The sequence below is a fragment of the Eutrigla gurnardus genome (genome assembly GCF_963514095.1).
Source record: "Eutrigla gurnardus genome assembly, chromosome: 4".
Taxonomy (NCBI): Eukaryota; Metazoa; Chordata; class Actinopteri; order Perciformes; family Triglidae; genus Eutrigla; species Eutrigla gurnardus.
This window is the reverse complement of record NC_139918.1, coordinates 31241588-31257031: the sequence shown is the minus strand read 5'-3', so window position 1 is coordinate 31257031 and position 15444 is coordinate 31241588. Positions and strand designations below refer to the sequence as shown.

Below are 15444 nucleotides of genomic sequence, written 5' to 3'. Positions count from 1 at the left end.
TGTAGCAAGCCCACATCTAATGCAACGTTATCTTCTGCAACAAAGCGGCTGAAGAGGATTATGCTGCTGCTGCTACAGAAACTTAGTGTCCAGTGGAAAGAGAGTGGAGGGGTGGGGAGTCCAGAGAGAAGCCAACAGAGAGGCGATTCAATCAGACACAGGGACAGCCCTTCGCCCACACAGCAGACACACACGCACACATATACACATAGTTTTTTTAGGTGACACAGATTCTTTAAAAAACACCAACAATGCTACACCCTTTAATCATCGGCATTCTGACCGTAAACACCTCCATAACCGTCGTCTACTGGGCCTTCATCCTGAGTGATGCCTACTTCAAGTGGATGTCGGAGCCAGAAGACAAACCCAAGAAGCTGGTCACCCCGGCCTGAGGGAGTCCAGCACATGGACTGACTGACTGACCGGGTGTTATGCTGTTTTTTTGTTTTTTTGCTTAGTAGTGAGCAGGAGCAGTTCAGCTTGTAGTGCGTTCTGTTTCACCTGGAGAAGACTTGGAAACTAACTGTTTTACTGCTGCAAGTGAAAGAGAAAGTCCTTCTTACAGGTAATGATTTATCTCAAACTTTAGAGCAGGGAAATGACTTGAGTTAGACATTGTATTACGTGGGGTTTGTCTTTTAGTTGTATTTGTGGTTTTCAGTGTGAATCGGCTGTTAAAACTGCACCAAACATCAGTGTCAGGTACGCCAGGTAAATGACCCCTGTCTTCCCTTTGCTATCTGCTGACTCAGGGAAAAGGTGACAGTGAGAGTGTCAAGCAAATCCTTTCTGGATTACTGAAGAACATCTTCATACTGACACGGATGTCCTGACTCCGCCGACAGCCTTCTCACATTCAGACAGACACATTCAGGGACATAACGCTGCTTTATTTCTTCTCATTACATCCATCGTTGTGATTTGTCTGTTTTTGATCTTCTTGTTTACGGGGACTCGTTCAAGTCGATCATCCTTTTCAATCTTTTTCATTTTTCTTCCACATCTTTCGACTTCGACACAACATGACTCACACCTTCTATTTTGGTCTGCACCCGGTCTCTTGGTTCATACTCTTTGCCAATGTTGCCATCACAATCATAGAATGGCAATTTCTGGTTTCTCGGTTTTGCAAAGTTCCCGAGCCGCCAAAGGACAATGAATCTAAAGCATAGAGAAGGGATCTACGGCCCGACGCTCCTCCACCGAGAACACCTGAGAGGAGGGAAGCTTATTTTTGGATCATTGTTTATTTGCCCACATAATCACTGATGGTGGGTTTCCTTGAGTTTGCTGTGATGGAGCGATAAGCCTTTTTGTTTGCATGACTTTGTGTTTTTGTTTTTGTGGTTACAGAGAATACGACACACCAATTCATTCACAAGTCAAAGAAAAGATCTGAGGAGCCGTTTCCATCTTGATTACAAGGTAAGGAATCATAAAACGTCACCATAATGTCTCAAAACCTCATTTCATCAACATTTGTTCCTTTTCATCTCAAACAGATTCTCATTCATTCTCAGGCATTTGAAACATTTGGTCACATTTATTTCATAACAGTCAGTGTTGTACTTTTTTTTTTATACCCATGGGGATATTTATTGGTCTCATTTTGAAATATCACCATCTGGCTTGTCATTAGGCAAAAAATGAGCAAGTGAAGCTACTTTAAACCCAAAAGAAAGTATACGCAACACGGTCTATATATAAAAATATATGTATATTATCTGTGTGTCTATATAAATATACGGTCATGGAGATCCATAAGCCTCTTTGCGTATTACTGTCCACCTCTCCTCGCTCATATCTCTAATCCCTACAGATGGAAAGCTGATACTTCTGTGACAGACTGGATCCTATTAAGTCTGTCTGTCCTATATTCACCTCTCCTCCGTCTCACACTCCTCGCTCCCCTGGAAGGTTTGACCGAAGGCCCCTCTCTAAAAACACTAGAAGGACGAATGCTGGGATTTAGGTCTAGACTAAAGATTAGGGCGGTTGGCACACTTATCGCATCACATTTGGTGAACTACATTTCATGTAGCGCTATTTCGTGACAGAGAGCTGTCACTCACCAGAGAACATGTCGTTATGTCAGCTCCATCTGCCATCAATCCTTCCCTTCTTACCGGCTTCAGAAAATATAAAAATGTGTCCCTCCTCCTCTCTGATGCGTCTTTTCTACCCGTTTCCAAGTTCTCCCAGTGCAGCGAAGGAGCTTGGATCTGCAACACGACAATAAATCACCCAAAGCCTCACATCCTTTAAAGACAGTATCCACTCGTCAGAATCGACTATAACCATGAGCCAGCCACCAGTTGTGTCCCTAAACGCCTCAGGAGGAGCTCTGACTTTCACCCGGCTGCTGTTTGAGCACCGACAGCTGCTCCAGCTGTCCAGGAGGAAGGAGGAGGAGGCCTATTTTCTGGACTACATACCACCGGCGAGAGACGCTATAACTCTGCCACGCAATGTAGTCTACGTCCTAGTGGGAGTGGTTTTGGTCATACTGGCCACTTACGCCATAGTGGGACATCTGATCAAAGATCTGATGCATGACCTAGCAGGTAACCCCTGGCTGGTGTCCCCATCTCTCTCCCCACTCTGGTGTCTTTGAGTCCTTTTGTTCCTCCCTGAGCTCTCGGGCGAAGGCTGCATCAGTGTTTGGTCTTTTTGTCGTTCACCCTGAGGTTTGTGTGACGAGGTCAACCTTCCCAGCAGTTATCCTTGTTATGCCTTCCTGGTGACTAACAAAAAAAAGAGTGCTGCAAACTTTCACCTTAAAGGGGTACTCCACTGATTTTTTAGTTTCTATTATAGCACTTTCACAAAGTTGGAAGGCCAATATCTCTAGACTTGTATTCCCCAAAACACTGCAACTCAATAGCATCTTTGCTTTGACCTCCCCTGTCTGGTAATGCTCACTTGTTTCCAACGCCATGCCCTTGTTTGTAATGCATGCTCTGTTTTTTTCTTTATTTTAAAAAGCTTCCTACAGAGCCACAGAAAAACATTTCTCAGTCTCCATCGCAAAAGTTGGCGGAGTACCTCTTTAAGAGACCCCTTAGATGTCACAGCATGTCATTTGATTTAATTCTCATGTTTTTCTCCTCACAGACTTGATTCTTGGTCCCAAACCAATGGAGGATGATTCAGAGGAAGGGAGAGCAGAAATAGAAGAAGAGCACCGACTCAGCGTTGGCAGTGAGCTGAAGATGGAAAAGGACGGCTTGCTTCCCGGGTTCCAGCAGGCCGATGGAGGTTGCCGCTGTCCATCCAGCCCTCCTCCACCGAGAAGCGCCGTCGCTTCATCGTTCCCCCGAGAAAAAAGAGCATCTACTCATAGCGTGACCTTCGCCCGCCCCGTCACTCCTTATGCCACTTCCCTTTGAGTTTTCCTCTCTGCGATAGTTCAGATCTCATTGGAGTGCAGTGATGTTGTCTTTTGGCTGTAGTGATGCATAATGTCAAAGCTTTTTTTTGTTTTATATAAAACAATTATAGTTTGTACTCATTTTGCTAAACAAACAAATGCTTACTTAAATAAATTATTAAAAAATGTTTATGAACATGGCCCTTTATGTCAAGTCATTCCAAATATTTTGCACGATATCATTGTTTGCTGCCCAAACATTTTCTTCTCGCGCTCAAAAATGCTAATTATGTATCATGTAAACACCAATGATGCTGATGTAGGCTGCAAAAAAAAAAAAATCAATAACTGACACATAAATCCAAATATTGTATATGTATGTCTGCATATATAGGCCTATATATACTTCTATCAAGAAAGTTAAAAAAATGCATTTTCCTCACCAAGCAGTCAAACTGTCATTGCCCACATGTTTCCATGACGACACACATGATGCTGTAATGTGCCGTGCTGTAACGGTTTTGTCTGTTCTGGTGTTGGACTAAGTTTCTCTCCAGTAAACCACTGAATAAAACAGGTGTGTTGTTATGTCTTGTCTCTGTCCTTTAATCCATCTTACCTTCCTCTAATACCTGGTTATACCAGGGGGATGACCTTGTTTATTAATGCCAAGGATTACTGTACATTAGTCTTATTAAATACTGCAGGATAATGATGCAAGCAGAGGATAGATAGGTAGATGCATGGATACATAAACATACATAGGCCTACATGCATCCATAGAAATAGACATAGAAGGATCTGCATGCTTTTCTATATGCATCGGGTAATTCCCACTTCTTCATTAGGAAACTGTGCTCACAGCATCGTTCCTCTGACCTTGACTACCTCAAGCTGCTGCAGCTAATCTGGTTTGCCATCTGCGTAGCTCCGAAAGCAGACAGATAGGGAGTTTGTATAGTGAAACCAAATAAAAAAAATGTGTCAGGTTGAGAGATATAGCTATACTTTTAATTAAAGTATGTTCCTGCTTCGTGCTGCCAGGAGTGTGAACACATCCAGTGAATTGGAGGATCGTTGCCTGCTTCATTACTGTAATGTAGAAGTTTTCTATTCTGCAAAACTTTTGTTGATGAGGTATATTGCATTTTCACTGTGTCACATTGTGTGGAGCAATGTAATATTTCTTCCTGATCTCTTTGTGTTTTGCATAGAAAGACCTTTGTGTTGGCTTCTCTCCATAGAGCGATGACCCTGAGATATTAAGTGGATTCCCAGGCGGACGGCTGTAAAGCCTCACAGACAGCAGTGGAGGTGATGGAGGACAGCTTGCATGTTCGTTACAAGGAAGACGATGGAACGGTGTTGTTTGAGAGCTACATACCCCCTTCTCGGGATGCTATCCACCTGCCCATCTATGTCCTCTACCTGATCATGGCCGTCTTTATCCTCCTGGGTGTTCTTTATGCCATCATCGGTCACCTCATCAAAGACCTCATCCATGACATTGCAGGTTTGTCACTGTACTGCACTTCCTCCGTAAGCTATAAGATATGAAAAGTGTGTATTTATACTATTAGATATGATCACACGCACGCGTTTCTCTCACATCCACACTGTTTCCTCCTTCTGTTTTCCAGACATGGTGTTAGGGGAGCAGCCCGAGGAAGTGGTGGTGAATTATTGTGAGGCCAAGGATAAGTTCATGGTGGACTGGTGCCCAGAAACCTCCCCCGAACTAGAGGCGATGGCACGGGCTGAGGAGAACAAGATGTTTGACAGGGACTTCATGAAAGCTCCCGCCATCTGGATCATCTCTGATGACACTGTGGGAAGCAAGTCGGGACCCCGTGTGGCCTTTGAGAGGATGACTTAGGACAAAGAAGATGACGTGAGATCAGAGACTTGTTCTGTATCTGGTGTGATTGTAGTGAGATGACTGAAATGTGAAGTGAAGGGCTGTATGAGGGCTGGAAATGTGGCTGGTGTTCTTTTGATGCCATCTAGTGGTCGACTGAGGACATCGCAGTGGATCAACACAAGAACCACATTATACACAAATATCAGCACAGGTTTGTTGGTCAGAGATTTAAAACAAAATGTAGATTTGTCTCTTCTGTAGTGTTGTTAATATAAAGCTAGTTATTTCTAATGTATTAAGTTTTAAATTAAGTTGCAAAGTCGCCTAATTTAAATAAAGGTGGAGGTCTCAGTTCATTTTGTATATTGTTTTTTATGACACATAATTTATCGTGTTTTTCTGCACAATTCAACAAAACATATACAGTGCTCGTAAGTGCCAGTGTAAAGAGATAATAAACAACATGTAAAATAGTACAAATGGAAAAAGAATATTATATATATACAAATATACATATATATATATACAAATATATATACATATATATATATATATATATATATATATATAGAGAGAGAGAGAGAGAGAGAGAGAGAGAGAGAGAGAGAGAGAGAGAGAGAGAGAGAGAGAAGCATACACCAAAATAGATTAAAAGACAATAAATAATAAAAACAAACAGTCAGCATTTATGTCTGAATAGAAAAAAAGAATAGAAAAATATGATTGGATCTTATTCAGGGATAGTTGAAAAAGTAATTATCTTGAATAAACCAAGAAATGTCCCCACATTTCACCATTTTTTTGGAAGAACGTCTGAGTGTACACCGTAGTTTCTCAAGTTGCATTTTGTATGTTTAATTTCCATTGGTATCCATTTATATGAAGAAATGCACCAGAAAGTATGGGAAACATAATTTATGAGGAAAAGTATTATATTTTTTGGATGCACAAAGTAAGAGCATCACAACTTACTGTCACATGCAAATTAATTTCAGAATAACACACAAAAGTATAAAGTTGTTACACTAGGTAAACAGATAAAACATTTATAACAAGCATTCCTGAATAATTCTGTTGGACTTGGAAGCAAAGGGCATTCACATGGAACCACTGATGCTATCAAGACTTTCAGGCTAATGTCAACGTGTTGGTCTAAGAAGTGACAACTAGGCTTCCAGTAATAAAGTAAATATCCTTCATAAAGTCAGAGAAATGAATCTGGTTCTGTTGCCTCTAACAAGATTACCAAAGCTGTACTCCCTTTCACATCTTGCTGCTGTTACCAACTGCTAAAGCAAACAGGGACATAATCTTATTAACTTTGTCGCCCCTAATCCCCCTACCCTTTCAGAGCAGGACCCCCGAGTCACTAACCTCCGCCTCTGCAACATGATAGGAATACCAGCTGTGTGTGGGATTTACTGTGTCACGATTAGCATTTTCACTTGTGTGAAAAAAAGTTGCTGTGAGGCCATAAAAATCATATCAACAGTTAAATGCAAAAGCCTTTTTAAAGGTACACATGTTTGATATTTTCTCTCAGTAAAATTTGCTCTGAAAACCAGTTCTTTTGTTTTGGAAAAATCAAATCCAGACATTTTTTTTTAAGGATGTTGTCTATCTGTAGAAAGCTATGTTCGAGTTGAAAGAGTTGAGACGTCTTGGTAGCAGAGCGGTCACAGCACATGCCACATTATTGCAACGTCCCGGGTTTGATTGGGATGTTTGTAGCTTTTTCCATGCATGATAATTCTGTTCAAATTAGAAATAGATCATGTTATTGGATGGAACTGTTATGCAACCATATACAAGGGATTTCTGTTTGCAGTTGAACAAACCTTATTCCTCTGATTATTAATGGTGTATTAGCCTACTTGTATAAATAAGTTGTATAATTTGTCCTTTCTTGTATTGACTTGTGTTTCCTACACCTTTATACTTGTACATGTGTAAATATTGCATGCCGATATTGTTGATACTACTTGACATCTTGAATGAATGTCATTTACATTTAAACCAGCAGTTCATGTGAGACATGGTGAGACTGTTAAGTATATGTGTTTAGGTAACTCAACCTTGTGGAAATCACTCCGTTGTTTATTTTTATTTAAAATTACTGTACCAGTCTAATATTAGCTGGTAATATCGATACTCTCTCATTACATCTCTCTACGACGTAGACCTGAATAACAAGCCCACTCGTCCTCCCTTGGCTGCACCCCATTGATCAAAAGTTCTCTTGCTGGCTCTGATTGGACTTTGTAACCAGGAAGCAGTGAGATAAACAGGCTTGCGTGAGTTACCGCTCAACGTTGGTTTAAGATCCGCAGAGAAGATACTGGTCAGAACAACTTCCCAACATGTCCCAGCATTTAAACTAGGAAGACGCACTGGGAGAAGTTGGAAATCATTCATTTTATCGCATGAATCTTCAGTACGAGCTGGGAATTCCGACAAGACCGAGGAGTAACTTTCAGCCAGGCTCCGCCCTCTGAGCTGCCAATCACAACAGAGCCAGGAGAGACGTTGGAAAAAAAATGGTGTCTTAAATAACTGGGTTTGAGGTAGAAGGAGCTTCATAACGACAGGTGAGTTTTAACTAACCTTGACAAACATCTTCAGGTGAGTTCTGAAACATTTACTGAATCTGGACAAAAACCTTAACAAGCAAACTATGTGAAACAGAAAGCAGCTTCGGTAAACATGGAGGTTTATGTAAGCTAGGTGGCGATCAGCTACAGGTAATTAGCATTTTGATAAACACCTGGATTCACCGCATCTCATCGAAAATAGACATTAAACAAAAACAACAGAAGGGAACAACATAACGTAAATGTGACGTGGAACAGCAGGAAGACTGAACGCTCTGTCTCACTGTAAACCAGAGGAATACTCCCGTGGCTGCGGTACTTTTATTTTGAAGGGGGGAAAAATCCTCTTTCTTCAGTTAATCAGGAAACGTTGAGGTCCTTATTTGTACTGAGCAGCATCTCCTCTCATGTGTCGGTGGGCTGGTTGAACAGCAGGGGCTCTGCTCTGTGGGACGGATGGGCTCTCTGGCTTTCATTTCTCAGGGCGCGCATCTTCACACACCACCTCCTCCTCCTCCTCCTCCTCCTCCATTCTCCTCCAAACCTGAGCGGTGCGTGACGCTCAACGTGTTCCTGTCGTGGTTGCATTTGCTCCAAAATGAATAATGGACGGGTGATTTAAATAAGAAAGGCTTTGCCGGCATGGATGCCCGTTGATTGAAGGAACAGCCTATATGGATTGGAGCTCATCGCCGCCGGAGCAAATCTGGGGAGAGTCTGAGAGGTGAGGCGGCATTTTAGCGGATTGTTTGCGGGAGGTGAGGGTGGGGGGGACACCGCAGGGGGACACAACGCGACTCGGGTCTATAAACCGCGGGTATCGCGAATTAAAACCCACATTTCGTTCACAACGCCGTTATTTTCTACCGTGTGTTGTTATCAGTCCAATCCCGCCACACAGCACCCTCCGGTATTATAGTACAGGCCGTGGCTCACTGTATACTGGAGGGATACAGCTGACCATACAGACTTCGATGTCATTGCTGCACCGGATGTCTGTATTTTCCTCAAATACATTCATAATATATATATTTCTGTGTGGAAATAAATGGATATAAACGCACTTCCGGAGGCTTAATTGTGGCCTTCTTTACACAAACGAACTTGCATTGCGATACAGTAGCAAATATTTAAAGGGCCCAGTCGAGCATTCTGGGAAATGGGGTTCAGCAGACTTAAAATAGCAGGTCCAGACTGAATAACTCAGAATGTGCTTTGGCAACACATTTCATGTCATGCCAATAAAGTCTTGAATTTAATTGAATAAATTCCTTTATGGACTCGGGGGCCGAGAGAGAACACAATACTGACTGAATGCATGACGTGCACAATCAAAAACGTTCATATGCATGAAATACAGTCTAAGAGTTATTAATTCAGACTGAGTGGTTGCAGGCTCCACAGTTAAGATTCCCCGTGCAGTGGGTGGTGTCGTATGTAGGTTATACCGCATCACCAGATCCCTCCCACGTTCAGGGACACTCACCGTGACGATAAATGGACCGTCCCAGTGTTATTTGCCCACTCCTCTGAATATAGTGTAAAAAGTATTGATATTTAAACCCCCCCCCCCCCCCCCCCCCCCCCCCACAATGATGCAGGGCAGCTGACCACTCATCCACCTGGTGAACTTTTAAATCCCTGGCATGCACCAACTGTCTGTACATTTAGGGAGCAGCTGTAGGAGGAATTTACACACTGGAAAGACTGGTATGGAGTGGGGACACTGGTATTCTGTGCTCAATAATCAGGGTGTTTTAGTGTCGTTTTCTTGTCTATCACTCAGTTGTAACCAGATTAAGGGAACCATTATTCCACTGATTGCAACTTTCACATGCAGGGCAACCCCAGTTTGGGTTGTCGGTCTGCAAGTAGTGGAGTGCATTAAAGGCCTGAGAGGCTCAGTTGAACGTTGACCCTCAGTGGCTCCTCCTATCCCTCCTCTCTCCTGCTGGGACTCCCTGATACCCCCCCCCCCCCCCCCATTCCCCACAGAGGTGCAAATGAGATCATGCTGTTACACTTTTAGTGGCCTTTCCCTTTCCTGAAGAGCTCTCTGCTTATTTTGTGTGATAATCAGACCTCTATGTGTTGGCTATGCTGCTGTCAGTTTTTGATACCACAGGTTTGTTTACCACTCTCTCCCTTATGTGTAATGTGTGTGTGTGTGTGTGTGTGTGTGTGTGTGTGTGTGTGTGTGTGTGTGTGTGTTTACAATGTGTTTGCTTTTGTTTCTATGGACAGTGCTGTGGAAGACCAGACTTCATCCAAGATCCCAGGTCACATAACTGTTATTTAAAAATAACTATCAGACTTGTGCAAAAACATTTCCACAATTCCACGATTTCTAGCGATTAAACCTTTATTTCCCCCCCTCTGCTTAGATTTGTGTAGCGGTGAAACAGACAACTCTCCTCCTCTTCAGCTTCACACACTCAAGGAGTTTGAACAGGTGAGGATGTTTATTTTCAGTTGTCTCTGAGCTTCATGTGAGTGACAACCTTGTCTTTCATCACAACAAACAATTCTCTAGCGAGTAATAATGGGCCGAATGAAAATATGCTCTACAGTGCCATCTTGTGGCTTTATGCCTTCCTACAAGAAGTAATAAGCTGATTTGGTTTGCTCTGATGCAGTAACCTCACTATTGATCACTGAGAATTTAGAATAAATCCATGCTCATAATCCACTCTTTGGAACGCATATATTAAACTACTGTACAGGAACAGAGAACACAGCTGATGATATCGGATGGAAAACACCCAGAAGTCTCCTGGTGGTGAAAGTCTGCCTCTGGCTCCGGCATGGCCCACTTTAGGATTTCTCATCCATCTCTGTCTGCTGCACTATTATTGGGCATTAAACAGAAAGGCTATATTAAATATCCTTTAATATAGCCTTAAACAAAATACATGTTTGTTGGCAGTAGTTTACTGGCCCATATTTAAACCTAGATATGATAGCAAAACCTTGTCCTGCTAAAGAGTACTCTAACAAGACACCACTTCCCTATAAACTGCAGGATCATTGATGCACCTTCATGAATTAAATTTGACAACGTAACTGTTAATTGGAAAAAAGGAATTGATCTATCTAAAACTGATGAAGATTGGATTAAGATGCAACACGTCAGGGTTTTAGTTCACTGTGCTCTGATTTGACACTTGTTTGTCAGAGCAGTGTTACATTTTATGCAGCTGTTATGTGTTGGTGGATTCTCTAAGTTAATCGCCTCCAGCATCTAGCTTCATAACTGTTTGTTATTTTCAAACTCTTGGCAGGAAAAGAAATACGTGTAAATAAATTCCCCCCAAAATATTCCTTAATACGTATGATAAGTGTGATCATAAATAAATATTGTACATCTGCAGTCTTGTGCAGTGGACATGAATGGTATTGTTCAGAAATACCCAGACAGTATGACAATGACTCCAAGCCCAACACACTTTCTCTTCAGGATGCATACCAGAATCAGAATAAAACACAAGTCTAGCACTATAACCGTCACTGAAAACCCACCGCCAGTGTCGGTAATGTTATTTAGGAGACGCTGCCGAGCCCTGTTAAAACGGGAGGTGTCACCAACCAGTCACGGAAGCTAACGCTACTTTCTGAGAGGTCTCAGGAACACAAATAAACACGTGAGTTGTACCATGCGTGGAGTTTAAAAACACACACTACTATGTACATGATGTCATCCCTAATGTCGCGTGGAGACTCCGCTTGGCGCCTGTCCTATTTAGCCACAACATGTAATGTGACACTTTAATGGGGACAATTCAATGAATGCATCACAAGCTAATTATGACGGAACTGGTAACACGTCTCAGTCGCTTAATTAATGATGCTCTTTGAACTGGGCATTCGTCTTGAAACTTGATTTTCTGATGAGATGAAGAAGACTGTCTTGCTTTCTGTTTGCTCGTCTCTCTGTGGGACGTTCAGGGATTCACCGCTCTGTGAGATTCAGGACATCTCTCTATTAATAGCACCGTGGCTCCCAGCTCCCAGGTCTCCTATTTCACCCAACTTCTTTCCATTCACCTGTTTGTCCCGTTTCCATCATCCACTCTGCTTTTCCGTGCTGGTTAGCCTCTAGTTATCGTAGGCAAGTTATAGAAAGACAGTGTTTAGTGTCTCCCTAAAGAAACACTTCCTTAATCAAGTGTAGCTGAGCTAACCTGAGTGTGTTAAAGTGCTAACTGTGCAAAACAACAACATAAAACAAACTGTATTGAGATTGTCATATCCCTAATTCAGGAGAGACAAAATAAAGGCGAGTCACTGTGATTGTATAGCATGTTAGTGTGGAGAGTTTCAGCTATTCTCTCAATAGGGCTCAACATTCACACTTAACAACATATTAAAACAGGAAGTGAAGTAGGTTCACTTGAAATTAAATATATTTTCAGTCTGAAAGGATGCACACAAACTCAAATGTAACCCCTTCGTTTCTCTTCATGTCCCTATTTGTTTCTTGGGGTGCTCTGGTTTTGCAGAGTGGTGAGATTTCCCTTCATATAACAACTGCCTGTGAGCCCTGAGCCTCTTACCTCCCCCTCCCTCCTCCTCTCCTCCCCTCTCCTCCCCTCTTCTCCCCTTCCTGGGAGCCTGGGATTCCAGGGATGTCTCCTCCTGTAAAATAAGCTCCTGTGCTGGCCCCTAGTAGACCAGAACACACCATGGAGCTGACATGGCTGCATCTCTGACCGGCCGGGCTGCAGAGTCGCCCTCTGCTCTGCAAACACCCCTGTAGACTCTAGAGAGTGTGTGTGTGTGTGTGGCGCTGTGTGAATGTGTTAGTTTTAGTGTGTGTTTGTAGTATCCCGATGGCCTGTTAGAGGCTAGGATACCACTTTGTAAATAATTAGTTTATGTTGGAGAAGGAGCTAGCATGTCTAACGGTTACCGGACTCTAACACACGGACGTGCCATGACAGTCGCTGTCTTTTAAAAATGGACTCCGAGTTCCCTCATGATACGGAGAGGTCGAAGACGACCGTTCATTTCTGACCTATAACGGACATGTCAAGCCGCGTCGGTGCTCTCTGACCGTCATGTCTAACGGTTACCGTACTTTGTCACAGCACCTGAATGACCTGAAGAAGGAGAACTTCAGCCTCAAGCTCCGCATCTACTTCCTGGAGGAGAGGATTCAGCAGAAGTACGAGGAGAGCAGTGAGGATGTCTATCGTACGGTGAGTACGGCGGCTCTCATCGAGTATTAGGAGATGATTGATGGGACTGTGATGAGTGTGGGGAGCTGCTGAGGGTCATTTTACTAACAACGCCATCAAAAATCATTGATTTTAAGTAGTTGAGGAATGTGAAATGTGTATTTAAAAGAGTTAATTTGTGCGTTATGTCATAGTAGGTGACTGTTATCATGACAGGGTATAGGTTTGTTATCCTGAAGAGTTGCTTTATAGAGTTTGTTGGTCCAGCTGTTTCCTAGATGTGGTTGAAGCCATGTGTTGTATTTGTGTTGTGGATGTTTTCGATGTGGCTGTCCTGTGAAGGGCGACGTAAGCTCGCTCTCTGCTCAGGAACCGATATATGTGATGCAGTTTGTGTGTAGCTTGCTGGCATCCGTCCAGCAGGATACTAAGGTTTGTGAAGATGTTATGGCCTTAGGTTTGACAGGGTACTTGTTTTACCCCACAGCCTAAATATACTACACTAGACAACACTAACGCTCTAGATCCAGTGAGATACACAGATGATGTGCCTTTGATAAGAAACCAAAGAACCACTAACATGGCTAGATATCGAACCTCTTTATTTTTTATACAGACTGTTGAACTATGATTGGAAAGTACATCAAATCTTTTATCTATGGATGTATCAAACAATACACTGGATTAGTATCACTGGTCCTAGACCAGCCTGAGCCAGCCATAACATCAACACTCTTTAGTGCCACAGCAGTCTTTGGCCTCATTTAACCTGATTTAAAAACTTCTTTCACTAAGTGAGGTTTCCAGATATGTATTTGTGTATTTGGAACAAAGAGAACCCTGGTATTGGAATCATGTTGGAAGTTCGGTGCATCCTTGCCGTAACCAGATACTCCCTGATTTTAAATTTATATAAATATGATAACAGAGGAGGGTTTCATCAAGGCTATGACGCAGCAAAACCTCAAATATCCTAATAATTATCTAATAAAATATCACAGCTGCATGGTGTAAATACTTCAGTAAAATTATAATAATCACAGAAATCTACCTAACAAAGAGGAAATTAGTCTAAAAGTATAGTTATTTACCAACTTTTTATTTTTAGAAATTGCATGTCTTTGGGTGTCGGGACTTCTCAGACTTTTTTAACTACATTTTCCCTTCATCTTCCTGTGTGTGATTTCTATGCACTCTGTCTCTGAGTGTGCATCCGTCTGTGTACACCTGCAGTAAGGTGACCCGGTTCAGCTGCTGTCTGTTGACACGAGCCAGCCGGCATCTAAAACTCGCCACCTTCTCCCTCCCATCGGTCCAAATCCCCTCTGATCATTACAAATCTTTGATATGAGGAAAAGTAAATTGCTACTTGATCCGTCTGAACAAGCTGACCTGGGCGTCCTGCAACTTATCCTCTGCAATTACGGCATGCCAGCCGTGATTGAGTAAACTGATCCCACGTCATCCGACGGGATTTTAAATCCTCGTGGTTCCCAATCTCTCCCTCTGTGCCGCTAAAGGTTAATCACTGTTTGAGTGGAGACTAAATCTTTGTTCCATAGTTGTTATCTGACCGGAGCGGCTCATTGCTCCCTTGGTTGAGTGTCATGTCAGTGTCAGTGTTCCTGTCCTGCAAAGCATTTCTGTGTAATAGAGAACAGACTAGGTGTGTTGGTCCTGGGCACATGCTGATCCCTCTCGTGGCTTCAGAGACTCTATTTATAGAGCGGGCTTCAGTGCACTGATTTATTTATCACACGCATGCATTCATGTCCAAATGACAAAACCCGTGCAGGTCACGTGTTTGTAAGTTTCTCTTAAACGCATGATTTCTTAGACTTACATATTTTGAAAGCGTTGAAATTCAGTCATGTCAGCACATTAATACAAAAATGTGGAGATTTGTCTGATTTGAATTGTAATGATAACTGAAGTGAAAATGATGTGCGGATTAATAGTTACTTACATATTTAGCATTTTGTACTAAAAAATGCTTTATATGGCAAAATGGGCAGCATCATCAAAAGATGAATTAAGGGTGAATTATATTATCTGTCAGTGATGTAGGTGTGTTTGGTTTATGAGTGACACTCCCTCAGTGTTTTTAAGCACAGCCCTCCCTCCTCTTGTTTGGTTATTAGGGGATCTGTTGCTGAGGGCCGGGGGGCCAGCGGGGCCAGAATAGCAGGTGCTGCACCGTGATGGGTCTCTATATATAGAGCTGTATTCAAGATGGGAAAATGTGTCTCTTACTGGAAGCCAAGTTGTTGACACACATGCAGGAATATGTGTTCCCCTGACTTGCGTGTTACATTATTTATTATAAGAGCATTTAGGGGAATCGTGTACGGCCATGAGCCATGCAGAGCACATGTCTGCTCATGTGTTGCAGAAGTTCCAGTTGTTGCTGCGTTACTTGACTTTACTGTACAGCTGAGTTCT

General features: G+C 42.5%; 3 protein-coding genes across 5 annotated transcripts in view; all 3 read left to right on the top strand.

The window, feature by feature from the left end:
• Positions 1–229: 229 nt before the first annotated feature.
• On the top strand, positions 230–3945 carry LOC311012233 (uncharacterized protein). Of its 2 annotated transcripts, XR_014597018.1 has the most exons (3): positions 230–568; positions 756–1428; positions 3118–3253. XR_014597018.1 is itself a non-coding variant. In XM_084007611.1 (2 exons), the coding sequence occupies exons 1-2, from the start codon at positions 2303–2305 to the stop codon at positions 3390–3392; spliced, it is 540 nt and encodes a 179-aa protein (XP_083863737.1). In that variant the 5' UTR covers positions 2105–2302; the 3' UTR covers positions 3393–3945. The 2 variants fall into 2 exon arrangements, 1 of the variants encoding a protein (XP_083863737.1); XM_084007611.1 differs by lacking the exons at positions 230–568; positions 756–1428 and adding an exon at positions 2105–2567 and having other exon boundaries at positions 3118–3945.
• Positions 3946–4176: 231 nt separating this feature from the next.
• On the top strand, positions 4177–5597 carry LOC311012232 (uncharacterized protein). 2 transcript variants are annotated; one of them, XM_084007609.1, is made up of 3 exons: positions 4177–4510; positions 4618–4886; positions 5014–5597. In XM_084007609.1, exons 2-3 carry the CDS (start codon positions 4691–4693, stop codon positions 5247–5249), a joined length of 432 nt encoding a protein of 143 aa, XP_083863735.1. In that variant the 5' UTR covers positions 4177–4510; positions 4618–4690; the 3' UTR covers positions 5250–5597. The 2 variants fall into 2 exon arrangements, with proteins under 2 accessions (XP_083863735.1, XP_083863736.1); XM_084007610.1 differs by lacking the exon at positions 4177–4510 and having other exon boundaries at positions 4615–4886.
• A 2815-nt stretch (positions 5598–8412) lies between these two features.
• The window catches only part of LOC311011951 (myomegalin), a 32931-nt gene continuing 25899 nt past the window's right edge, over positions 8413–15444 (top strand). The window contains exons 1-4 of the mRNA XM_084007186.1: positions 8413–8549; positions 10070–10104; positions 10210–10277; positions 12913–13023. Coding sequence (XP_083863312.1) covers positions 8500–8549; positions 10070–10104; positions 10210–10277; positions 12913–13023 — 264 coding nt within the window. The 5' untranslated portion in view covers positions 8413–8499. The remainder of the gene's footprint in view (positions 8550–10069; positions 10105–10209; positions 10278–12912; positions 13024–15444) is intronic.

Coding starts and splice junctions, on each gene's coding strand:
- LOC311012232 (XM_084007609.1), top strand. CDS start 4,691: ATGGAGGACAGCTTGCATGTTCGTTACAAGGAAGACGATGGAACGGTG. Junction 4,887..5,013: donor CCTCATCCATGACATTGCAG/GTTTGTCACTGT, acceptor TCTGTTTTCCAG/ACATGGTGTTAGGGGAGCAG.
- LOC311012233 (XM_084007611.1), top strand. CDS start 2,303: ATGAGCCAGCCACCAGTTGTGTCCCTAAACGCCTCAGGAGGAGCTCTG. Junction 2,568..3,117: donor TCTGATGCATGACCTAGCAG/GTAACCCCTGGC, acceptor TTCTCCTCACAG/ACTTGATTCTTGGTCCCAAA.